Source organism: Culex quinquefasciatus, chromosome 3 (assembly GCF_015732765.1).
Source record: "Culex quinquefasciatus strain JHB chromosome 3, VPISU_Cqui_1.0_pri_paternal, whole genome shotgun sequence".
In the NCBI taxonomy this organism is placed as follows: Eukaryota; Metazoa; Arthropoda; class Insecta; order Diptera; family Culicidae; genus Culex; species Culex quinquefasciatus.
In genome coordinates, this window is record NC_051863.1 from 196588438 (window position 1) to 196614119 (window position 25682).

At 39.5% G+C, this 25682-nt stretch overlaps 2 protein-coding genes across 4 annotated transcripts; both read left to right on the forward strand.

Annotated features, from left to right (window-relative positions):
- The first annotated feature begins 2132 nt into the window (after positions 1–2132).
- Positions 2133–12570, forward strand: LOC6031163 (ubiquitin carboxyl-terminal hydrolase 31). The gene is made up of 6 exons (XM_001841954.2): positions 2133–2762; positions 6684–6878; positions 6946–7080; positions 7149–7283; positions 9062–11428; positions 11495–12570. Exons 1-6 carry the CDS (start codon positions 2394–2396, stop codon positions 11543–11545), a joined length of 3252 nt encoding a protein of 1083 aa, XP_001842006.2. The 5' UTR covers positions 2133–2393; the 3' UTR covers positions 11546–12570.
- A 2814-nt stretch (positions 12571–15384) lies between these two features.
- Positions 15385–25420, forward strand: LOC6031161 (tafazzin homolog). 3 transcript variants are annotated; one of them, XM_038263611.1, is made up of 7 exons: positions 15385–15985; positions 16162–16327; positions 23750–23878; positions 24022–24036; positions 24105–24348; positions 24406–24658; positions 24722–25420. In XM_038263611.1, the coding sequence occupies exons 1-7, from the start codon at positions 15974–15976 to the stop codon at positions 24770–24772; spliced, it is 870 nt and encodes a 289-aa protein (XP_038119539.1). In that variant the 5' UTR covers positions 15385–15973; the 3' UTR covers positions 24773–25420. The 3 variants fall into 3 exon arrangements, with proteins under 3 accessions (XP_038119539.1, XP_038119537.1, XP_038119538.1); XM_038263609.1 differs by lacking the exon at positions 15385–15985 and having other exon boundaries at positions 16019–16327; XM_038263610.1 differs by lacking the exons at positions 15385–15985; positions 24022–24036 and having other exon boundaries at positions 16024–16327.
- Positions 25421–25682: the final 262 nt, after the last annotated feature.

Consider the following 25682-nt stretch of genomic DNA (forward strand, 5'->3'; position numbering starts at 1 on the left):
CGCGGCAGGTGTTATCAGATCAGTCAACAAATGCAACGAGAGATAAAACTGGACTTGGGGCATTTGCGCTCATCCCTACACTGCTGTGTTGATAAACGCATGCAATCGTCGTGTAGAGTGAGCGCAGAGAGTTTAGTACAAACATGCATTCAGACAATATCCCATCGCCGTAAGAATCTGTGGCATGGGATGGTGGGCAAAACGTGTGGTTCTCTCCCGAAATGTATTTTGAGCGCGATCGTGTCTTATCTGTTTGTCCACAAAAATGCTTGAAAGATCGTTGAACTTGCGAAATCATTGCGAGTAAGATCCGGTAGCGGGACATGAAAGATGATGTATTGGCTATTCTGTTCTTTACACCTTTTTTTTAAACAAAACTATAGTTACAACTTAATCGTCTATCCAGCGATTTTTTACAGCCAAACAAATTTCGTTTGTTTGATTGCATCGATATGACTGTTTTAAAGCATGACTGTCTTATATGACCATATATCACTGTTTTGAAGAAATTTAAATTCAATTAAAAAATCTTTAAAAAAAAATAAATAAAGCGAAGTTTTGAATGAATTGAAAGTCACAACTGCGTCTCTTATAAATATCAAGATCCAATTGAACTCCTATATGCAGTTAATTTTTCCTAGCCTCAAAGCTGTCATTTGTAATTTCGCAGAAAGTTCATGTATCTGATTTGACATCTTGATAATTGGGTCCTAAAGCCATATGTACATTTTTATGTAAGGTATGCACTTCGGAAGAAACCGGTCAAGAAAAATTTCAAATGGGAAGCAGCGGCAGCGCAAGCAAGTCAGAGAGGGTGAAGAAAAGCCCCAAGAAAACGTTCCCTCTCCTTTGTTCTGCTGTTCGTAAAGCTGTTTCTTGACCCCTTTCCTTCCGATCTGCAGACTAGCCTTTAAGTAAAAACACGATTAAAAACCATTTCTGATAACTTTTTTGTTCCAAATAATAAGGCCGACATAAAAAAAATCACAAGCCAGAATTTCAACATTTTTATGAAAATATTTGCAACAGTTTCGAAGACAACTGTATTTTCAATTTTTCGTCAAAATATTTCAAAATGTATGATCCTGCATTATTTTATGTAAAGTCTGGAATGTAAAGGCTGGAATGGAAATATACAACATTTTCAACAATTTTTATACACTCTAACCCCGTTGGTTTGACACCTACAGTTGTCAAACGAACGGGGTAACTTTTTAGTTTGACACCCTTTTTACACGGAGTTTACACACGTGAGCGTGAGCGCCGTGTAAAAAGTGACAGTTCGTCACTTTTTAGTTCGACTTTGACCAACCAACGGGGTACAAACTAAAAAAGTGTCAAACGAAAAAGTGACCAACCACCGGCCACCCCGGGGGCTTGGGGTGTATTAAATATTTTGCAAATTTTGCTCAGAGTGTAATCTAGTACCACAATTAGATTTTAAGGTCGTGGGACGGTGACATGTGTTGGTGCGCCCTCGTCTGTCACGCACACTTTTAAGCAATTTTAAGGTGAGTATGTACCTCCACACTATAATTATTTAAATCCTCTGTATTTTTTATACGGTCCGATAAGCAAATTTAATCATGAATTTTATTTAAAAAAGAACCTATAAAATTAGAAATCCCATAGCTTACACGATTTGAAGAATTGAAACGTTGAGTGTATAGAGCTATCTAAGCCCGATCTCACACACACTAGCGCACCATTTGTTTTGCTGGCCGGTACAAAATTTAACCTCACTTTTTCTCGTGTACGTACACGCAATACATGCGCACGTAGATAACTCTATTCACTGAGTAACACATTATTTCAATATCTATCGGTGGGATATATCGTGAAAATACCTAGGAAAATACTTAATGTTTGGACCGAACCGCAAAAAAAGTTCAGAGCTATTAATGTTTCTTTATTTGAAAAATGAACACGTGAAAATTAGGTTTCAAAACACATATAGAAAAAAGTGGGATTCAAAACACATATAGAAAATAGAAATAAAAAAAAAATTTGAACCAGTTCAAACAAAAACTCCAGAAATGAGTGTTTTTTACACATCGATGCATACCACCCTGTCTTGACAGTTGGACGCTGACGTTTTTGTGACAGCGTTCCAGAAAAAGTCACTCTGGCAACACAGTTCGATTGAGCGCTGTGGCTGTGTGTTGTAGAATGGGTTGCTGTAATTGCTTTCGAAAGTTTAGTAATTTTTTGGCCTGCTAAGAGCCACTGCCCTGCGAAGTGTGTTTGTTGTTCGCGATTCGCGTTCGGTGCGTGTGTGACTCAGCGTTTCGCGTCAGAGCTCGAAATCGGTGGTTCCGGATTTCCGTGGGCGGTCCCCGCCGACAAAAGTGGTGCTCGAGGAGAGGGAAATCACCGTGGAAAGCTAAGTGAAAATGGAGAACGCGAAAAACAAAGATGCCCAAACCAAAGTGGACTCATCTGTTCCGTCGTCCAAATCGACTGGTTCCAGCGGGGGAAGCAAGCTCAAGCGGGCCTTCTCGCTGTCCCGCAACCCGTTCCAGTCGGTCGTGAGTGGTGGCCGGAAAGCTACGGAAAAATCCGGAACGATGACAAATGCCAGTGGCGTTGCGACCTCCGAGCAAAATTCCATCAACAGTGGAGGGGGAGGCGGAAATGGCCATGAGCCAAAGCTTCAAGGAAGTTCCGGTGGGACGACGACGGAACGGAAAATCTTCCGGCGGCTGTCGGTGAAAAAGTTCATCAATCGCATTGCACAACAAATGACATATGTCAATCTTGCAGTAAGTTATTTTGTGGTTTTTAAATCTGTTCTAAACCTGCTTGCTTTTGCATTGGGAAAGGCAACAACATTGACACAGTTGGCCCTGAAAATTGTGCGTGAGTTTCGCAAAGTCGTGACCCGACTAAAAAGTGAGTGCATCACCCCACCAACGAGGGTGACCCGAGCAGAGACCAAAATATTTAAATACTTTTTCGCAGAAATAAGACCGTGAAAATCTCGAAAGACACCTCGCCTTTTAAAAGCCAAGAAAAGTCATATCATATCACATTGCGTGTACTCTACACCGATACAAACACACACACACATGACCTGATGCCACACACTTGCAGCCAATCTCAAGTGTAGTGAAGTGGAGGATTGAGCATTGCGAATGATACCACCCCCTTTAACCCGCCCCGCTCGCACCGCCACCACCACCCCTTCGATCGTGCGGTGGCCGCGACTGGGCCAAATTGGTTGCTCCACTGAACTGCTTGCTAGAGGCTAGTTCCAGGGTAGTGTGAGCAATCGTTGGATATCGACGGAATGAGCGCGATTTTATTGCATCAGTCAGTGGAAAGCAAACGAAAGGTCACCACCGCGGCCAGCTCACCCCATCGGCTTCCGTAGGGGTGGCCCGTAGCGCTAGTACAAATGGATTGTTACTATCAAAGGGGGGTGGTGGGTGGTAGAGAGGGTGGAAAATAGACGTCCCAACCCTACGGAACTGAGCGATGCACAGTGGGTGAGAATGGGTGCAAAAGTGGCCAATATTAAAAGATAATTCAATAGGAACTTGAACTGGGCAATATTTTTTTGTGGTATATATTTTAAATTTTTCAACTACGTTTCTTAAAGGTATTGCAAATATTGTTTTTCCAAATTTTTGGCACCTGAAATGTTTGTCTTTAGTATGAGAAAATAACAAACAAAAACTTGTTTCAATTTCTAGGAAAAAATAAATAACAAATAAAATCCAAACGTACGTCATTCTAATTGGAAAAATGAAAAAAATCATAAGCTATTGAATTCAAAAAAAAAAATGCATTACCTTGAAAATAGCTATAATCTGGAGTTTTTTTTTAAAGGCCCAATAAACCAAATTTTCAGTTTTTGCTTTTTGGGTGTTTATTTAATACCCCTGACTCAAGGCGTTTTCAAAAACATCCAAAAAGCAAAAACTGGAAATTTGGTTTATTGCACCTTTTCAAAAAAAAAAAAAAAAGCTCCAGAAATGCATTTTTTCAATAAATCTAAATCTAGATAAAATTTTCAAAACAATCTATCCGCCATGGGTTTCTTCCATCACCTCCATTTAGTCGCCATCTTGGATTTATTCAGCTGAACAATCAAAAATAAGACAGCGAAAAAATATAATTTTCGCGATTCGATTATCCGAAGTTAAATCTTCCGAGGCCATCGGATAACCGAGTCTGGGCTGTATTTTGTTTTTTACGATCTCATTTTAGTCAAATTTGAATACCACTTTTTTTTAAAATCACTTCAAGCAGGTATTAGACTATGACAAACAAACATACAAAGTCGTACTTTTTGACAGATTGGCAGTTTTGTTTGTTTGCAGAAACGTCAGCAGCATACATATTGCTTCGATTGCGAGTTTGTTGCAAACAAGTTTGCGAGTTTGGCAAACTGTCAACCACGAAAATGTGCGACTTTGTTTGTTTGTCATAGTCTAATACCTCCTTCAGAGTATGGCTTATTGCGAGATAAAATCACATTTCTCCTTCGTTTCGACTGACAGGAGGTTACATTAGTGGAATTCTGCGTTGATTTGGCTGTCAACTTGGGTTGTTTTGAATATTTTCCAAAAAGTCAGCAGACAACTTAAGGCAATCTTTGACAACAGCCTAAACTTTCATGCGACTATTTTTCGCGGCCACATCATACGTGCGTCGAGCTCTAATTATTGATGACCGCGATAATAGTTTAGGGGTCATACTTAGGCTCGAGTATAAAAAATAAGCAACGAATTTTGTTCTTTTCACGATTCGAATATACGAAGTTACATTTTTTTGAGGACTTAAGATAATCGAGTCTGGACTGCATTTTTCCATACCATTTTTACCGGCCACATCATACGTGCGTCGAGCTCTAATTATTGATGACCGCGATAATAGTTTAGGGGTCATACTTAGGCTCGAGTATAAAAAATAAGCAACGAATTTTGTTCTTTTCACGATTCGAATATACGAAGTTACATTTTTTTGAGGACTTAAGATAATCGAGTCTGGACTGCATTTTTCCATACCATTTTTAATTTTTTTTTTTGTAATACATATCAGAAAAATCAAAACAATGATTCCTCGTGTTACACATTTTTTTACAGTTAGCTCGAGATAATAACCAATGGTTTTTTTTTTTTTATAAATTAATCGTAATATATTGCAGCAATCCATCATTTCAAAATTTCAGTTTCTATTTATATCTGTAAAAAATCGTCACCCATTCATTTCAAAATATTTTCAACACAGCTTATAGTATCATCGAATTACAAAAAAAATATATAAACATATAGGGGTCACACCTTCATATTTTCAAGAGTATTTTTTTTAATATCACGCGAATTGGGTACTAAAGCCCTATGTAAATTTTTATGTGCAACGGTAAAAATACGATTTAAAACCATTTCTGATCACTTTTTTAAATTTTAAAGCAATTTTTTTTGACAACACAACATTTTTTCGATGGATCAACTATGGTCCCCTTGGAACGAGCTGTCAAGTATGAGCTTTTCTGTCAAGAAAGACTACGAGGTTAATTTTACAAAATTGATTTAAAATCCATTTTAAACTCTTTGTGGTCGTACAACGGGTCATTGTACTCAGAAAAATAAGCTTTATCACTGCAAAAAATAATATCAGCAATCTAAGCTTCATTTTGGGACCCAATTACAATGTTTACATCTATAATGCTTGATGGACCGAGTTATTTTTAATCAGCCGAAAGTTTTTTTCAATAATTTCTATTTCAAAGAATTCAAAAAACCATGTAGAAAGTTAAAATTGTCACTAAGAAAGCTTAAAATGGTTCTCCTGCTAAAAAAAACCAGGCTTGAATGTGCACACGCAGCAACTGCAGTCGGGCGTAAAGTGCGTCAATTGTGGCGTCAATTTCACCAGCAACTACTGCGAATGCATTGCTCGAAAACCGTACTTTGCGAAGCAATGAATGAGAATTTGTCACGATTCAAAAGTTAAAGTTTCATATTTTGTCCAGTTGTTTATCAAGTCACTTCCACCGTGCCTCCATCTCCCGCCGCGGAATCGTTTTGAGCAAAAATATTTTGAGCTGCTGCTGCTGCTACTGTATGCTTTTCCTGCCGTTTTGCTGAAATATAATTGACCTTCTCCGTTGATTGCTCCCAATCATCATCATCGTTCGTAGAGCAGCCAATTGTGTGTGTCCACCGTCCAGGCAGATTCCCGCGAGGGGTGCCACGATCGCGTGTGTGTGTTCCGATTTTTGGCGGAACCAAAAAATGTTTGAACAAAAAAAGGTGTAAATTATCAACCGAAATCGCATAAATCACGCATGAAAGATGGCTGTTTGCTCGCAGCCGGGAGCTTCCTGGCCTATGGGTGTTATTTGGGGGGAAAATGGAAAGTTATTGCTTGACTCTGCTGGAGAGCAATTGGCAAGGCAGTAAGTGTGATGCTTTTTTTTTTTTGGTATGAAGTTGGAAGAAAACATTATGCAATATTAGTGCAATTGGGAAGGACTTGCTTTTAGAATTGATGTCTTTTATTAATGTTTTTCATTTTAAATAAGGAATTTAGATTTCAATTCTGCAGCCCCTCAGGAATGTGCCGCATAACTGCTTCATATTAAAATATTAAAGCTCTACCCGCCAACACGACCTCCCCTTCTGAACACGGTCAATTCATACACACTAAATATGTTTTGTTTCTTCTCGCCGCAGGGCAATCACCAAAAGGGAGGAGACCGCGTGCCGTCCGCGGGTCCACCGGCCAACGGGTTCGTGTGGCCCGCGGACACGACCCCGGGTGTGATCGGGCTGCGGAACCACGGCAACACCTGCTTCATGAACGCCGTCCTGCAGTGTCTCAGCCACACGGACATTCTGGCCGAATACTTTGTTCTAGATCAATACAAGGTCGGTACTTTTTGAAAACTATCTCTAAGCGATCTAAACTGAAGCTAACATTCGCGACTTGTTCCAGGCGGATCTAAAACGACGAAACAAGATAAATGCCAAAAAGTTCGGAACCAAGGGCGAACTGACCGAGCAGCTGGCGCTGGTGCTGAAGTCGCTGTGGACGTGCAAGGACGCTCCCGAGTACAGTTCGAGTTTCAAGGTAACATCAATTTGATCCCTTATATCACAATCAAGATCAACTAATCATTTCCTTTCTTTTTTCCGCAGGCCGTGGTCGACCGCTACGGGAGTCAATTCCGGAGTTCCACCCAGCACGATGCCCAGGAGTTCCTGTTCTGGCTGCTGGACAAGGTGCACGAGGACCTCAACACGGCCAGCAAGCGGAAGTACAAGACGATCAAGGTAACGAACGACAAAACTTTTTTTCTCCATTTTGTTATTGTATCTGGAACTTAGCGGAGCGGTGCTAAACATGGCTTGATTAGAGACACACAGAGAGCAATTCGGTTAGCGAAGCGGTTTTGACGCAGAAAAAAAAAAATACCACGGCGCGTTCCACGTGAGCGGCGTTCGGCAACCTGGACACAAATCAGGATGTGATTGCGAAGCCGTCGTTGTTTGTCATTTTGATTAGGTTTTTTTTTCTTTGTTCCGCTGACGCATTAATTAGGGCGATCGATGGATGTCGTGTGTTGAAGTTTTTCGTTAAAACTTGTCAACGCACTAGAGTTAGAATCTTGGTGTCTGGAAAAATCGGAGTTTGATCATTAAAAAAAAAATTTAAGGGAAGTAAGCAAAAGAACATGGCATTTCAATATAGTAATATGAAAATTTAAGTGTTTCAAACGTGTTTTTAAATACATCAGAACGAATTTGATTTCATTTTTGCCTTCCTCACTTTACTGAGGAAAGGCTATAAAATCACTCGGAAAATGAACTTTTTAATTAGACCTCCTAGACCTACCTTCATTTGTACATATCGACTCAGAATCACCAGCTGAGCAAATGTCTGTGTGTTTGGCTGTATGTAGACATGTGTACCAAATCAATGTCACTGGAATATCTTGTCAATTTTGGCCGGAATGGATTTAATCGATCCGTCTTAACGTCCCCTAAGTTGCTATTTAAATTCATACAGTTTTATCATGTATTTAAATAGTTATGTTAAAAAAAACTGATTCATATTAAATTAAAATTATGATAAAAAGGGTGGTTTTTTCATGAAACCCTCACATGTTATATATTTTAAGAAAGCATATGAGAAGACCTTTCTTGTGGATTAAGAATTTTCAAGATCTGACTTACCTATCTAAAATTACAAGCAGTTTAAAAAATGGTCTGAATTTACATAACCTCAAATTGTCCCGTCTGATCGCCACGTAAAAAGCCTTGTAGAGGGATGCCATTTTCCTGAAAGGCGGTGTCTGTGTAGTCTTGACAAAAAGTCTGTAGGAAGTCTATTTTTTTTACTCGTCACTTATTTTTATAGAGATATCCACGCGCGAGAGTGTGTTAGTTTGAAGTTTAGTTACACGCAGACACAGGCAAATCGAGTAGAATGATTCGTCTGTCAAAATCAGCTGTGTCCTTTGTTATACCACGAGCACGTGGTAAACAGCTGGTTTTTACAGGCGACTAGTCTACTCGATTTGCCTATGTCTGCGTAAAATAAGTGTAAACAAAATCAGCTGCTTGAAATTCAGCCAATCACAATCGCTCAAAACCAAAACAATACTTTAAATACAAATACTAACACAGAATCCTGGTGTGCGTGAGAGAAACCGTGGAGATCTCTACTAGGACCTCTTAGGTGCTGCGATCACGTTAGGGGAGATCCATAAACCATGTGGACACTTTAGGGGATTGTAATCACTCTATAAATGAGAGGAAGGCACCAACCACCTAAAGGTGGATTAACTAACGTTTTTTTAAATGCGAGTACTTTCAAAATTGAAAAATATGTTTTTTTTTTACTTGAATTTAAGTTTTCTTTTTTTTTTATTTATAAAAACTTATAAAAACATTTTTCTTTGTAAGCTTTTTTTGAACAATCGCTAGTCCGTTACGGGTACCCAAAGATACTAAATTAAAACCAAAGAACTCGCTGGAAGTTGCATTTCTTGTTCGAAAGGGAAAACTAAAATTTCTAAATTTCCCTCTCTCTCTCTTTTCCCCCCCAGAACAACTACGGCCGCTCGGACGAGGTGATCGCGGCGGAAACCCTCGCCAACCACATCCGCTGCAACAATTCGTTCGTGCAGGCCGTCTTTCAGGCCCAGTTCCGGTCGTCGCTGACGTGCCCGCGGTGCCACAAGCAGAGCAACACGTTCGATCCGTTTCACTGCATTTCGGTGCAGCTGCCGCAGTTGACGCTGCAGCCGGTGCTGGTGCGGGTGATTTACGCCTCGCAGCAACCGAAGCAGGTCCAGCTGGGGCTGGGGGTGCCACACGGATCGCTGGTCGAGGGGTTGCGGGAGCAGCTGCATGCCGACACGGGTATTGCCGGAGAGCGGATGATTTTGGCGGAGATTTGCGAGAGCGGGTTCAATCGGGTTTATTGTGATTCGCATTTGGTGGCTTCGGTCGGGGACGGGGACGGTACGGTGTACTGCATTGAGAGTCCGGTGGTGGGTGAGGGAATGACCCAGATTGTGCTGTGTATTAGTAACGCGAGGCGGGACGTTGGGAGTGGCGAGGTGCGACGGTTTGGGACGCCTTTCTGTTTGGTGGTAAGTCGGGATGTGTCGTACGTGGAGTTGCAGAAGCTGCTGTTGAAGGAGATGAGTGGGATTTTGAAGTCGGAGGTGTTTGCGTTTAGCACACCGGTGCAGGAGATGTTCCGGATGCGGTTGCAAGATCCGTCGTGCGATGCGGATGCCTTTTTGGAGACGAGCGTTGAGCATCCACTTTTTACCGAGATGATTGATCTGGCGTTGTCGGTGCTGCCTACGGATGCTGGGCCGGCTCATGTGAAGCTACTGATTGAGTGGGTCAATCCGGAACGGTTCTTTAGCGATATGACCGATCCGTTTGTGGAGCACGAGAGCGTTAGCCAGATGAAAGACAAGATTCCGGCAAGTTCTTCGCTGACGCTGGAGCAGTGCCTCGAACATTACACCAAAGCTGAGACGCTTTCGGCGGAAGACGCCTGGCGATGTCCGCACTGTCAGAAGTATCTGCCGGTGGTGAAAACGCTCGGATTGTGGTCCCTGCCGGACATAATGGTGATTCACTTTAAACGTTTCCGCCAGCAACAACTGCGCGGAACTCAGGCTGCCAAACTGACCACGCTGGTCAAATTTCCCCTGCACGGGTTCGACATGACTCCTCATCTGGCACGAGAGCTAAATGCAGAGGCATCGACCGGTGGAACTAACGGTCCCACCGAGGACAATTGGAGCCCGTGGCGGAAAACGACCAAACGTAACCCGGTTCATCAACATTCCAACAATCAATTCCCGCACCACATGATGGACAATCGGTACGATCTGTACGCGGTCTGCTACCATCAGGGTGATACGCTTGAAACCGGACATTACACGGCGGCCTGTAAAAATCCGTACGATGCAAACTGGTATAAATTTGATGACCAGCGGGTGAACCAAGTTTCGTCGGATCGCATCCAGGAGGAAATCGTCAACAATGAGGCTTACATTCTATTCTACCAAAGACGCAAGATTGACGGATCGGAGTGTTCCGGGACGAGTTCCAGCTCCGGTGTTGACCACTGGGTCTCGCGAATCGCAGCTGCCCCACTGGGAGCGTCGGTCGTCGAAAAATCAAAAGAAGCGGTTCCCGTTGAGGTCACGCCACTTCCAGCGGTTGAAAGTCCCCCAGCCGTCGTGGCCGTTCCCAAAAAGGCCGAAATTGAAGAAACCACAATCATGCATTCCGAAAGTGAGAGCGAAATAAGCGAGGAAAAGACACCCGTCGAGGAGCAGCAGCAGCCTGCCGAAGTCGTCAGTGAAGAACCCAGTGCAAACGTGCAAACGGTCATCGTCGAGGTGGAAGCTCAAGTTCCGGTTGAATCGCCGGTAAAATCGTTGCCCACCACCCCAACCGAAGAGGAGGAAGAAGAAAGCAACAAGCCAATCCCAATGGAACAGTCCGAGGAGGAGTCCTCGATTGCGACCCTCACGGAGGAACCATCCTCGCCGGAACTGCCGGAGGAGCTGTCCACCACTACGACCACCTCGGACATGACCACAACGACCAGTGACACGACCACCACGCGGTCACCCGACTCGAGCAGTCGGTTCTCGTTGCCAACGTCGCACTCCCACTTCCAAGACATTCTGTGGCGGGACAACGCGGCCACAACCGTGTCGGAGTTTATCCAGCAGCACCAGCACCATCGGCCATCGTCATTCACGTACAAATCGTACGAATCGGACGCCGTCTCGATGATCCGCGGCGCCAACACGTGCAGCAAGGACACGCTGCTCTTCATCGACCAGCACCACCAGTCGCACGGAGGTGGACTGGACCGGGTCGTGCTCGATGACGAGTCGGACATGATGCCACCGCCGGGCAGCCGGGCCCTCTGGGTGAGTAGCAAGCAATTACGCAACGGCCGATAAGCCAACTTGCTAAACAATTGTCTCTCATTACAGATATCGCCAGTCACGCCGCATAAACTGATAACGGTCTCACCGAAGAACTAAAACAAAAAAGGTGTCTGTTTTAAGCGTATTTTTTATACAAAGCAACAAGATTTCAAAAATCTAAAAAAAACCACAACCTCCCATCCACCAAAAAGCGAAACATTTGTACGATATTTGTGAGCGAGAGAAAGAAATCAATTACTATTATTACAATTACCAGCGGAAAAAATGAGAGGGCGCGCGCGAAAACATGTTGAAAGTTTTGTTTTTTTAATTCGTTTTTATGTTATATATAATTTTGTTTTTCCGTAGAGAACATTCTACACCTAATTATTATTTATTAAAGTAGTAACACCACAGAAACGGAGTTTATATAAAAAAAAACTGCTGGGGAAGAAGGCGCGGTGACATTCCCCAGATTCAGAGTATTTATTGAAGTGTAGAGATTGTAATATTCTATAGAATGTTAGTCTTCGGGCGGCAGATAAAGAAGTCCCACTCTCCCCCTTCCTCCTTCTCCCGAACTATTTCCAGTCCACATTACAACAACACATTTAAGCAAGTTACGATTGAAACATTCTCATCCTCTTGAACAAAAAAAAAATCTATGAAAAAAAAACACAAAAAAACTCACCTTCACACACTCACACACATTCTGTACCAATAAGAGCAATTATGAAAACAAAAAAAAATCGTTTATGTAAATTTACTATTGAAAAAAAAAAAGAAAGAAAGCGAAAAAGGTGTGTGTTTTCGGTAAGCACTTCAAATTAATTAAACAAAAATCTATTACTTAGGAGCTAAGAAGCCGGGAAACAACGCCGTTGAATGATTCCGGGTTTTGCGGGTTTCAATTGGGGCGTTTTTGGCGACGTAAAATCGAGAACAATTTAAAGCACAAAGTGTATGCGCGGTTGGACGCCCCAATTGAAAGGCAAGTTCCGGACTGTGGAAGCTAAATATAGAGAAGCAGTTTGGTAGTGGAGGCAGCAGCGTTTAGTGTTTAGTAAGAGTGATAAAATCAGATACGAGATTTAAGCGTAGATATTCAAGAAAACATCTAAAAAAATGAAACAAAAAAAAAACATTAAGCATGCAGAAACAAGTACAATTTAATGTTAGTTATTTGATTGTAAAAAGAGAAAAATAAAATTATAAATTATTAGAGTATAAAATTGGAACCCGGTGTTGTTTTGAATACGCAGTTCTTCGAAATCCAAATTAAATTATTGTCGAATCAAATCGAAAAAGTGTTTCAGAACAAGAAATAGTTTATTTTTATTAAAAAAAAAAACTTTGTTTCGGAGCTATGACCAAAACAGCAATATTCTGTCGATTGTTAGTCTTAACAAAATGGTAAGTAAATATTCAATAATCAGAATCTTGGGAAGGAATTTTTTAACCGATTCGATGTTTTTGGCAAAGTTGTGTGTAATAAGCTGCCGTTCTACGCATAATTGTCCCATATTCAAAAAAGTGCAACTGAGAAAAACGCGATTGAAATTTTTCGACCGATTTCTGTGATTTTACGCATAATTGTCCCGTGGGTCCCTATTCATCCTATGTGTCCCTAAACGCCCCAGTTAACAGTTTATTATATATTATATTCTTGCTATACAACAGATAAACAAGACTCAATGTTTCGTGAAATTTATGATTCCGTGGAAGAAAATACTTGGTGGGACAATTATGCGTAGAAGTATACGTCAACCTAAACTGAAAAATGCTAAAAAGTCAAAATCGTCAAAAAACGACATCGGACAAGTATGCGTAGAACAGCTGTAAGGACAATGTAAAAAATGTAACTATTTTTTTTACAAAATTTCGCTGCCGGCCAGCACTTAATAGTTTTTCTTATCTTTATTTTTTCAAATTTACATCTGTCCCGCCCGTGTGGATCAATCGGACCGCGCACTGGACTCACAATCCAGAGGTTGCTGGTTCAAATCCCGCGGCTGGCGCTCCAGCGCCGTCGCTCCGTGCCATACTCAAACACTTAGGAGCCTAGGGCGGCGAAGTTCTTGTAGTTAAAAGGAAGACACTAGTGGTTGGTACTAGCAATGGTGGCCGACAGCTATAAAGTCAACTTCGTTTTTACATCTCAAACAAATCTAAAAAATCTTCAAAACAGACAATTTTTCGAGTATTTATGTTAACGTTTGTGTATGGCCAATTGCCCAGATTGAGTAATTATCTAAAATTATTTTTTTCCAATATTGTATTTTTTTTTATTTGGAATAAACTTTGTTTATGCATTCTTTTTGTCAAAAAAGATATTTGCATACAAAAATACACAAGTTATTATTTCCATACAAGAAAAAATCCAAATATTTTTATTAAATAAAAATATAAAAATAGTCAAATTTTGATTTTTTTTTATTCATAAAAACTTAATACGACATTTTTTTGTCATACTAGACATCTTTTGCGCTGTTTAGTATTGTGCAAATTCTGGTACCGGAGATAATATATAATACATATATTATTATGATAATGATCAATGGTAAAATAAAAAAAAAAGAACTGTTTAAAAGCTAACTGTCGTAAATTTCCGAAATAAGTGTTTAAGGTTGTGAAGATACTAAAATATTTGTAGCAAGAATCTTGGTGCGAAAGTTTTGGTTGATGTGCACCATTAAAGCCCTTCAAATGTTTACTTAGTTTTCCCATAATTTCGCTGCCGGCCATCACACACATCACACGAAACTAGTTTTTCTGACCTTTATTTTCTCAAATCTACATCTTAAATAAATTTAAAATGTCTTCGAAAGATATAATATCTCGAGTATTGACAGTTTAGCACAGGCAATTGCCAAAATTGAGTTATTCTCTAGAATTTCATATTTGTAAAGTTTGTTCATGCATATTCCTTCTGTATTTGAGAGCAGATTTCCTGATCGATTTTTTTTGCTTGGGAAGGTTGCAAGTTATGATTAGTCGTAACTGTCCAAAATAAGTGTTTATAGCCCTTTCAAAAAGTTACTTAATTAAGGGTGCACAGCAACCAAGGAAGTCTTCTTATTCCAAAATTTGCAAACTTATGTAGCCAATCCTGCAAAAATCTGATTGTAATAATAGGTAAATTTTGTTGTAGTGGACAGTTTCTAAAATATCTAAGTACTTGTTTTGCGAAAAAAAAACTTTTTGTGACACTGGTACTGGTAAATTTCACAAAAATGCAAGATTTTTTTAAATGAACCCAAACAAGCTGAAAATAATTAATAGCGTAGGAAAATGCATTTAAAAATGTTTTCAGTGGATAAAACATATACTTTCATTAAAATTTTTGAAGAAATATTTTTTGCTTTCGATCTTTCGACACATTTTGAAGGGGAGTGACATAAACTTTGAAAAATTTGCAACGGTCGGTCTTTCAACGAAAAAACATAAAAAATATATTGTCACTCGATATCCTTTAGAAAGCATTTAATTTCCCTGTCCAAAGTGTTACTTTTAAATATACAAAAACCACAATTTTCTTAAAAATAGTATATTTTTACCACCCTAAACCGATCAAACCCGTGCGCAAGTCTCATTCACGTCTCACAACTCATTCATGAATAGTGCTCACAAACTCATTCACACTGTCAAAACACCGTTTTACTGCGCCTCTCTCACCACAAACTTGAGCGAGAGAAACCCCAATCCCATTCAAATGCCAGGCCAGGTGTGTTCTTTAATCTGTCAAAAGGTTCGCGAGTGTGTGTGTGTTTGGAGACGTATGTTTACTACTCGCGTTTTCGCAATCCGTCCAAATTCGGCGCCTTCTCACCATTATCCCTCTCCTTCCCTCCTATAACAGTACCATGCGTGCGGACTTCAGTCCGCTTTGAGGTCCCAAAAGTAGGCCGGTGTGAGTGCGACCACGTGGGTGTGTGTGTGTGTGTGCGAGATGAGATATTTACTGCAGCGTCGAGACTCTCGAGAGCTGCCACAGCTGGAGAAGGTTATTCTTTCGTCGACGCTGACTGCGATTGGGTCAGTTTTTGACTCGTCCAAGTACGGTTTCACACGTGCATAGTTGCACGCGCGCGGGGGCCACAACACGCTACGCGTCAAGGACGTAGCGTTTTTTTTTGTGCTGTTGGCAGAGCAACTGGGACCTTTAAACCGTTCAGAACCATTTTCTACGTGAGTGAGAAAGTGCCTTCCTGGAGCCGGAGAGAGCGGCGAAGAGAGTGTTTATTTAAAAATCGATTTGGTGATAGTATAGTGACGTAGTTGTGGAAGGAATCACATGTGTGTTAAGAATATAAGGTTGAAGGGAAGAAAATTGCAGTATTAGAAGAACACAAGTACAATCTACTCTGGGCGAGAAGGGATTTTAGTGCACAAGTACAATCCAAGGGAGCTGCACAAACACAACACTGCCATCGTAATCGTCGTCGTAGATCGTGCGAGGAAGAAAAAGTGCACACAGAATAGTGTGTCCCTAATTAAATTTAACATCAACACAACGTCCGAAGACAACGACGACGGCGAAAAAACATGAACTCGAAGGTAAATCCTCGTGGGGCCGATTCCCGCAAATAGCACTCTGGTGCCGTTCGCGGAATTGGCCGCGCCACAGTTCGCGGTAGGCGTTCCGAGCGGAACCATCGATCTCGACTTTCAAGCTCTCAATGCTGACTCTGCTATCTACAATGAGTGCCTTTCTGTTTAATCTACTCCTGAAGCCTCCGTCCCCGGCCAACGGAGCAGCAGCCGGGGGAGTCAATCAGCCGTTCGTGCCGTACAACATCGACTGGATCTTCCCCAAGTTACGCCGTCCGTCGCGCCTCTGGCACATTGCCAGCACTGGAGTCATCGGCCTCGTCGGGTTCTTCTCAAAGATCGTGATCGGTGAGTGGCGGTGGTTCCATCAAGGTCACTAGTGTAGCGTTACATAAGCCAAGCCCCAGAAACAGGTCAAACCTCTTCGCAGACTTGCAGTGCAATCAGCCTAATTTGTCTGAACAAGCCTGGAACTATTCCGACCTTTCCGACTAGACCAATTACTGTGCTGTGAAGAAGGTTGCACAACTCCCAGTGAGCTCGCGGCATTGATTTGGCCAACCTTGTGGTGCGTTTTTCATAAGTGGTCTGTTTCTTATGCTTTCCTCTTTTTTTTTGTGTGAGTCGAACCAGTCGGTCGGTCGATTCTCGTCGCGGCTCTTTTATTTGGGAATTTTACACGCACATCCGACGACGGCGACGGTATTCGGTGTGGCGCGAGTGTTTGTATGTAGATTAGCGTTGGTTGGGTAATGCTTCTGGCTGCCTTAGCTGAGACTTGTGGGGACTTTGTGGGACTGCATTGAGCTATGGCAAAAGGAGAAACGGAGCGTCGCGATGAATGGACTTTTGTGAACGTCAATGGACTTGAATTCGACGAATGAATTGATATGATTGACAAAGATCATTAATATCATATAGACGTATCCAGTTTGAAATGGCCGCTAGGTGGCCAATGGTGTTAGAAATGACAGCTTTCATGTATTTGAATATGGGAGCTTAGGAAAACTCAATTTTCAAGCAATAAAATGATTATTTATGATAAAAGTATTGATTGATTAGGTGCACAAAATGTGTCTAGAATATTATTAAAATAAAAACTGTTCAAAAAATTTGCAATTGAGATAAGTACACCATTCGATTCAGCAGGAATTTTGGGCACCAAAAATATATAGTTTTCATATGTTAAGTGTTTTATTTTAGAAGAAAATTAACAAAAAGTATGAAAATCGAGACATTTAGTATGGGAGCTGTCAAATCTCTCACCATCAAAAAGCAGCGTTGAGCTTTTGCTGGATTTGTCTATACTGTGTCACTGAAAAATCTTGGATCAAATTTGCTTGCTCGTATAAAACAAAACAAACCTTATCAGAACTCAATTCTGTAGGCAGGCTAGTTATCAGAATAGCTTAATCCTCTACTTTTAAATATGTTTTGTCTGTGTTCAGGAGCTCATCTTGTGCAATTTTTAGTCCACAAAAAGCTTAACTTGTTTTGATTATTGTCTTTTTACAATTATTTTTAACATTTTTGTTTGCATTTATCTTTGCAGATAATTTTCAGAAATTTGTATGAACTTATCTCACACTCCAGAGCCATTCTCACTCTTGCTAAGGGTATTAAATCTGTTGAAATAACCCCCAATCAAGTTTTGGAAGTATTTTTTTTCTCAGTTCATATTTTGCCACGTTCTGTAAACATTGGGCTTCCAGAACACACTTCAATTGAAAGAATTTAATTTTGGTTCATTTCTGGCTAGAGCATAAACTTAACTTAACAAATTTAGATAATCAATAATTTTGAAAAATTCAAAGAAAACAAGTGCCATAATTTAATTTCAGGCTTTTAAAAATGTAACGATACCCAAAACGTACTTAGTTGCGTTGAACCCAATTCTTGCAGAAAGTGACAGGATATTAACAAAGAAGAAAGTGACTTCCAAAATGAAGAGTTAAGCTTTTAACAAAAAAGTACGTTTATACTAGGCTGGGACAAAATACTGTTTACTTATTCTGACTCAAATATTTGCCAAAAGCACAGTTGAAGTGAACGAGTAATTTAACGGCATGATATTTATAAAACAAAGGTTTTATGATGTTTGTGTCGTTTCGTTTCAACATTTTTTAACTTCAGCAATTATTTCATTCCATACCCGTCTTGAATGACCGGCAACGTATCAACTCGCTCAAGAAGCAAGTTCTAGATGAAACACATTACAATTCTATCTCCTACTCTAATGGGAGCTTATAGTGCAAAAAAAGTTGAGGGGAATAACCAGGTCGCAATGACTCGATTTAGGGAACATACGTCGCTAATACACAGTTTGAAGTTCGAAAATTAAGTATACCAATTTAAAAATGCATTTATCTGGATGATTAATATGTGACTAGATATAGACTTAAATAACTTAAATACCATAACTTTTTACATCGTCGGATAGATGATTGAAAGACCTTTCCAACGAAGATCTGGCAACCATTTCCCAAGTTATGAACACTTAAGAGATATTTATGTATTTTTTAAGCCGGATCTAACTTACCTGTATGAAAAGTATGTCTTGATCAAACCAATTGTTGGATAGGTATTCAAAAGACCTTCCAAACGAGTCTATAAGTTTGAAGTTCTGGCAACCCTGTCTTATGTTATCATCACTTAAATGATATTTGTTTACCTTTTTATTACCGGATTTAATGTATCTGTAGGAATACAATGTCCGGATTCATCATTCAACTGATTTGTGGATAGGTAATCAAAAGTGCTTTCAAGGACATTAAGTTTGCACATCTGGCAACCCTGTCTAAAGTTAAGACTACTTAATAGATATTATGTACTTTTTTGAACCCCTTTGGAGGCTAGCTATTAACTCTTTAAAAAAAGCGCGAAAAACCAAGTAACCTTATTACAAAAAAGAACAAAGAGTTAATGAAAATTGTATCTGCATCATTCATGTGACCCATTTTTAATTAAGGGTGGGGAAGGCATCATCCACGTAGGTGTTTATGTTAGTTTGTTTGTAATAAAGAAATCATATGGATTTGGAAACAAATTGAGTTTCATAAAACCATCGCAAATGTTAGAGATTCAGCTCTATAGTATACCGATGGAATCTATAACATCACTTTTAGTTTGTGAAGAAAAGTAAATCACTACGGAGCAGAAACTACCCGAAGGTGCACACAGTTGCTGGGTAAACCACTTCTATCCGATCGCGCAAGTTGTTACCGCTTGGTTGGACCGGTTTGCGGAATCGCGAACTAGAATGTGCACACTTTCATTGCACAAATTAAAACTGTTGAAAATATTTATATTGAGAAAATTTAAGGAAACTTAAGATGTTAAGAATTTTTGAAAGATTCAAGAAATAATTCTAAAGACTTTTTCTCAAACATTTTGAAGCGTAATTTTACCCCAACATCCTCAAACACTGTAGGACACGTGCTATTGCGGCTTCTGGCTCTGCCGTTTTGCCGTTATACATATGTAGTTTGTTAGTACGCTGCAACTTTACTTATCTCGTGGCTGTTTTCCGGTTTTGTCGTTGTGCAAGCGTAAAACGTGTTTTCGTGCTCAGTTTATGAATGTAGAGTAAATGTTGTTGTTGGTGTTACATGGGAATTTGTTTTTCATTTTTAAAATTTGGATCATTTTCTATCAAACAAATTTAAGGACAAGCTGAAAACCACAGGTTAAAAAAAAAACTCGATCTAGAATCGACCACCAGAAACAAGTAGTCGATATTTCTTTGTCCAGGCTTTGTGCCTCCCTCCCCATCATCAGATCAACCGACGTTGCAACCTTCATTAGGATCTTCCTGTTTCAGTCTCGGCGGCGTCAAGCTTACAGAGATCGTTTCTTGTTCGCGTGTTGAGCGGGTTGATGAGCTCTACTGCGTCGTAAGCATTTCCCTATCAAAGTCGGTGTGAATCAGAGTGCATCTTAGAGCAAGTCTGCGTCGTGTCTCTGCTCTTCATAACGAGATGACGCACGATATTAAGTTCGTGTGAGGTATAGTTTGAAACTGTAAAAACAGCTTCAAATATTGTAAACAACTAACAACCGCGATTTAATTGCACACGTCAAAGCCGCGGCTTAAGCCATGTGGCTCGATCGATGTATTGAACCAGTTAACTACGCACGTTTGTATTCGTTTTGTCTATGGGAAGAAATTGCAGTGCAGCACCACAAGTGCAGTAGTGCAACAAATACAGAAAAAAAAACGCGCAAAAACCGCGACTAAGACCGACCAACCGCGAACGACGTTGGTTGGTGAGCACACGGCGAGAGAGTGACCCTGAAATGTGCGTTTGGCGGTCGTCAGTCAGTCAGTCAGTAATTCTTCACCCGTCGTTTGTTGTTCGCTGTTGCGTCGGCATGGCCATTGTGATCTTTGCACAATGCATTAATCGGATGAGTCGGAACGAGCGAGGGGATGGTTTGGAATTACGTTTATATTGTTTTTTTTTTGGTTTAATTATTGTGTTTTGAAAAACATGTTATTATTCTGATCGTCCCATGAATTAGAATTTTGATTAATTAGGGTCATAGCATGTACGTTGACAAATTTATTACTTGTCACAATAGTATGAAACAGCAAACTGGTTTGAATTAGGACCGAATCCTTAAACTGTCAAACTAACTGGGCAAATCAATTACGAATGGGCCTTGAGTGACTAGAAATTTCATTTATACTTAATCCTTCCGCTTCAAGCATAAAATCGATACTTTTTATGTTTGACATTACTTATTACTGATTAGTCCAAACTGGATGAAAATACAATGGCTCCTAGTAAACATCCTTGAACAGATCAAGCAAGAAAAATAAGACAATTTCGTTAGATATTTTCGAAACATACCATCAAGTAAAAGTAAATATGTAGTGGAACTACTATGAATAGTAGCTCGATCGATTAAATATGCGGAAATAGGACTACCCGAGCAGGGGTAAATAACACGGGAATACCAAATTTTGGTATTACTTGGGCAAATAACAGCGACCAAAATGTGCTCTTGGTTGCCCAGTAATAGATGGTAAAATACCATGAAATCATACCAAAATCTTGTATGTGTAAGGGCACAACAATACCAAACCATGTTATTCCAAGGGTAAAATAAAACCATTTCAATACCAAGTTGAGGTCTTCTGGATTTTTGAACATTGCTTGAATACCAAAACATGGTATTGCCATGGTTTTATTTTTAGGTATTCCCGCGCCCTTGGAAAATCATATTTTGGTATTTCTGTGGTCTTTCACATATATGATTTTGGTATGATTTCATGGTATTTTACCATCTATTACTGTGCAACCAAGAGCACATTATGGTCGCTGGTATTTGAACAAGTAATACCAAAATTTGGTATTTTCATGCCATTTTTAGTGCAGCAGTTGCAGTTAGTGAAAAAATGGAAATTATTCATATGCAACAGCCAAATCTATTCACCTGATGATTCCATGTTGTTATTAGTGATATTCTTCACCACACCGAATGCATTTGTCATTGATGAACGGCCTGTGCTTGAAGTTCTTGAAGATTCTGAAAAATAACAAGATTGAAAAATAAGTATTATTAAAATGAAACTGAATTGAAATTCACCAAAATTCATTAATCTGTCGATTGACTCGTTTTTCAAAGTATTTGGTTATCCCGACTTAGAGATATTTCAACGTTTTTGAAAAAATATTAGTGGGTATATCACACTAATTTTTAAAATCATCTTTAACATTTTTGGGTTTCAAGTCATTTTAGCGCAAAATTAATTAACTCGTAAAATTTTTTTAACAAATTTCCCATAGTTTCAGAGAAAATTGATGAAACCTTTCAATATTCAAATAATACCAAAATGTGCCATCCTGACTTAGAAAATTTTCAACAATTTCAAGTCATTTCTATAGGGGGTATATCAAAAATGTTTAAAATCAAGTTTGAAATTTCCGGTTTTGAATGAAAGCATTCGCTTTGAGACATCGTTATAGCGCAAAATTAATTATTTTGTCAAAATTGGTCAAAATTTTCCCATAGTTGCAGAGGAATTTGATAAAATACTGTAATACCAAAAGAATACCAAAATGTGGTGTTCGAATATTGACATTTTCTGCAATTTTGCAATATCAAAACAATACCTTAAATTGGTATGATACCACATTTTGCTCTTGCATAATCCTTAAGACAAATTTTAAAGGGTCCAGGAATACCAAAATTTGGTATTGATACCAAAGAAAGGTATTATTACGCATTTCCCTTGTTATTTACCCATGCTCGGGTATGGCCGAAATTTAAGCAAAACCCATGCCGGGTTTACATTTCTTAATCAAAGTAGGCTTCTGTTTGAGTCACGGTGGTAGAATTTTCATTCAAATCGGGGCAGATTTGTCAATTTTGTAAAACAAAATGGCCCATTTTTGGGTAAAACCGATTTAAACCGAAAATCACAAAAAATATGATTTTTCTTCTACTAAATCGACAAATCTGCACCAATTTGGTTGAAAATTTCACCGGGCCGTATTTTGATCCAAAAAGAATCCTACTTTGATTGAAAACTAATTTTCGAAAATTAACCTATTGGAAATACATCTTAAAATTTGAAAGCGTTGACTAAATACAAATGTCTTTAAATGTAGTTTAGTTTCAAAGTATAATTATTATGTTTTGACAAAATGCCGTATTTTCAAAACAAATTAGGTTATTATAATTTTGAATGGATTGAATGGATATTGAAAACTACGATAAGTTGTTTTACTTTTTTATTGTAAAATGTTTTTTTTTTTTTCACAGAAATTGCAAATGCTCACACTTTTTAATTTAATATAAAAATAGTCAAATTTTCATAAAAAATAATTTTTGGTTTTGGAAAAATACTCAAATTGTTTTAAACATGTTTAGTGTATTATTTTCTGGTGTAAAATATTTAATGGACAATGGATAAATGGAAATAGATGTCTTATAAAATCAAAACAAATTGAAATTAATTTTCCTGCGTTTAAAATCATATTTAGCATGTCTGCGATCGATCAATTTTTTTGTTAATTTTGTGGACTGTGTAATGCAAAAATTTTTTTTCGGCTGAAAAAAAAGTTCATCAATGCTTAGATATTTAGAAAACTATTGATTGCAATACAACTGGGCAGGTGTAAAATGCATTTTAAAACTCTTTTCTCATTTAAATGTTATAAAATGGCTCGTTATTTCATTTTTTATTTTTATATTCTGTTCTCTTTTATCGAATTTACGTGATTCAAGGTATTCTTTGTGCTCAAAAATATAAATACTGCTCTGAAACTAGAAATGGATCTCGTTAGTTTTTTTTTTAATATTTTTTTCTGCATTTCGCCGTGCAAGATTTAGAACTCATTAATTTTATTACTAGTGAGTTTTAAATATTTCATTAAAAAAATACCAAATACAGTGGACTCTCTGGCTGTCGATCTTCTCGATATCAATATTGCTCCTGCTGTCAATAAAATTTTCAGTCCCTTCAAGAAGATTGCTTTGATTTTTCGTTCTATAATTTATCGATAACGAGAGAGTCCACTGTACTTGCAAATAATAAAAGAAAGTAGAAGTAAACAACATTACTTGTCTTCCTTCCTTGATTGCAGAAATAAAAGAAAACAAATTGCAACCCAAGGTCAGCCACCTTATGGCTACTTAAATTAATCAACATTGCGTTACAACTACGATGCATATTAATTCCGCACCCCGGTCACTCTTCACTGACCCTCCGATTAGTATAATTAAACACTCATTTCCCACTTTGTTCTGTTCTTTCCGCAGTATGGCTCAACAAGGCGCGCGTCCACAACATCCAGGTGCTCGAAAATGCCCTGGAGAACCGACCCAAGGATATTCCCCTGCTGACGGTGTCCAACCATCACTCGTGCTTTGACGATCCTGGGATGTGGGGTAAGTTGGACCCTGTTTTGTATGCTAAATTGCATTACTTTCTTTCAGCTTTGATGAATTTTCAATATATTTCATGAATTGTAACACATTGTTGTGTGTTTTACTTTTTTTTTCACTTTGTAATACTCATTTGTGCTAAACAGGACTCTTGACGCTTCGTAAATTTGACGATCTTTTTTTGATGGATTGAAGGTTATTACTAATTGGACTCATTTTGCCGTTGTAGGACTGCTGAAGCTGCGAAATGTGTGCAACAAGAACGTGATTCGATGGTCGATGGCTGCCCACGATATCTGCTTTACGAACAAATTGCACTCGATGTTCTTTATGTACGGAAAGTGTATTCCGGTGGTGCGTGGAGGAGGTGTCTACCAGCCGGCCATTGATCTGTGCATAGAGAAGCTGAAGCTGGGCCACTGGGTGCACGTGTTCCCCGAGGGTAAGGTCAACATGACCAAGGAGGATCTCAGGTAAGCGTACGTTAAGATCAAAGTTCAAGGTTGATATCGCTGGATATTATTTCGCAGGTTCAAGTGGGGCGTAGGTCGGATTGTGTACGAGACCCCGATTTTGCCAATTATCATTCCAATTTGGCACATTGGAATGGAGACTGTGCTTCCAAACGAGCCACCCTACTACCTGCGGACGGGCAAGAAGTTGACCTACAACTTTGGTGAACCGATCGACCTGAACAGCCTGATGGAATCACTCCGGAAGGATCCGGTGAGCGAGGAGCAGGCCCGCAAGCTGATCACCGATCGCATCCAGGAGGAGATGATGGTAAGAATTTGTAAAAATGCACGTGTTTGTTGCGTAACATTATCTTGACACTTCTCATTTTAGAAATTGAAGGAAGAAACGGAACGGTTACACCACGACTACCTGAAGAGCTGAGCCGAGGAGTCGGCCCGCGGCTGAATCCAGCTCGCCGGCCACTGCTCAAAAAGCATGCCTTTTACCCCCTCTTATTCTAATTGTAATAATGTGACGTGCATGATGATTATTCATGATTATATTCCATCCGCCATTTCTATGTCTTCAATGCTCACCTCACCACACCGGACAATTGACAAACTGAACTAACGTATAGAGAGAGAACTAGACAACTTTCAAAGCTAAACCAGGAAAGTTCCGATGCATTTTTCTCACCTTCACGAACAACAATCACAAAAACACACACACACTTACGCTAATGATATCGATTACTACTATTTCTATTATAGTAAGAAGGTTCGATCATTTCTAGTCAAAGCTTTTGGAACTCAAAACCGGGGGGGCCGTGAAGTAGTTGGAGAACCTTGGGATAGAGAATTACATAAAAATGCCTGCTAGGAGAGAAGCAAAGAACAAAAGAAGCAATCGCGGCGGAGAAGGAGGCTAAGGAAATAACTTTCTTTTCGGTTCTTCGAATAGATTAAGTAGTAGAGTAGTAGAATGATTTTTTTTATTTGACCGGTTAAATGTTTCATAGATTGTAGTTAGCTGAATGCTTGTTAAGATCAATCGTTAAGACAATAGAATAAATTGCTGATGAATTATGAACAAGACTTTGTTTACGCTGGAAATCCCTGAAGGTGGTATTTTTTTTTGCGGAGTGAGGTGGGACAGCTAGGATCAAGTCAGTCCAAGTCCGGTTATGTCAAGGTAAGGTAATGAATGTGTTAGCCTGTGAAGTGCCACTTACACCCCATGGGGAGCGGGGAAAGAGGACATGATTGGGTAGGTTTAATGAGATTGTGTATGTGAGAGTGTGTATTGTTGTAAATATTCTAATTTGATATTTCGTTCTCTATCGCCGCTCCCC

Bases quoted from the DNA above. Each gene is read 5' to 3' on its own strand.
- LOC6031163 (XM_001841954.2), top strand. From the start codon at position 2,394: ATGGAGAACGCGAAAAACAAAGATGCCCAAACCAAAGTGGACTCATCT. The intron at 6,879-6,945 runs GTCGGTACTTTT...GACTTGTTCCAG, and splicing joins TTGTTCTAGATCAATACAAG to GCGGATCTAAAACGACGAAA. The intron at 7,284-9,061 runs GTAACGAACGAC...TTTCCCCCCCAG, and splicing joins GGAAGTACAAGACGATCAAG to AACAACTACGGCCGCTCGGA.
- LOC6031161 (XM_038263609.1), top strand. From the start codon at position 16,108: ATGCTGACTCTGCTATCTACAATGAGTGCCTTTCTGTTTAATCTACTC. The intron at 16,328-23,749 runs GTGAGTGGCGGT...TTCTTTCCGCAG, and splicing joins CTTCTCAAAGATCGTGATCG to TATGGCTCAACAAGGCGCGC. The intron at 24,659-24,721 runs GTAAGAATTTGT...TTCTCATTTTAG, and splicing joins GCATCCAGGAGGAGATGATG to AAATTGAAGGAAGAAACGGA.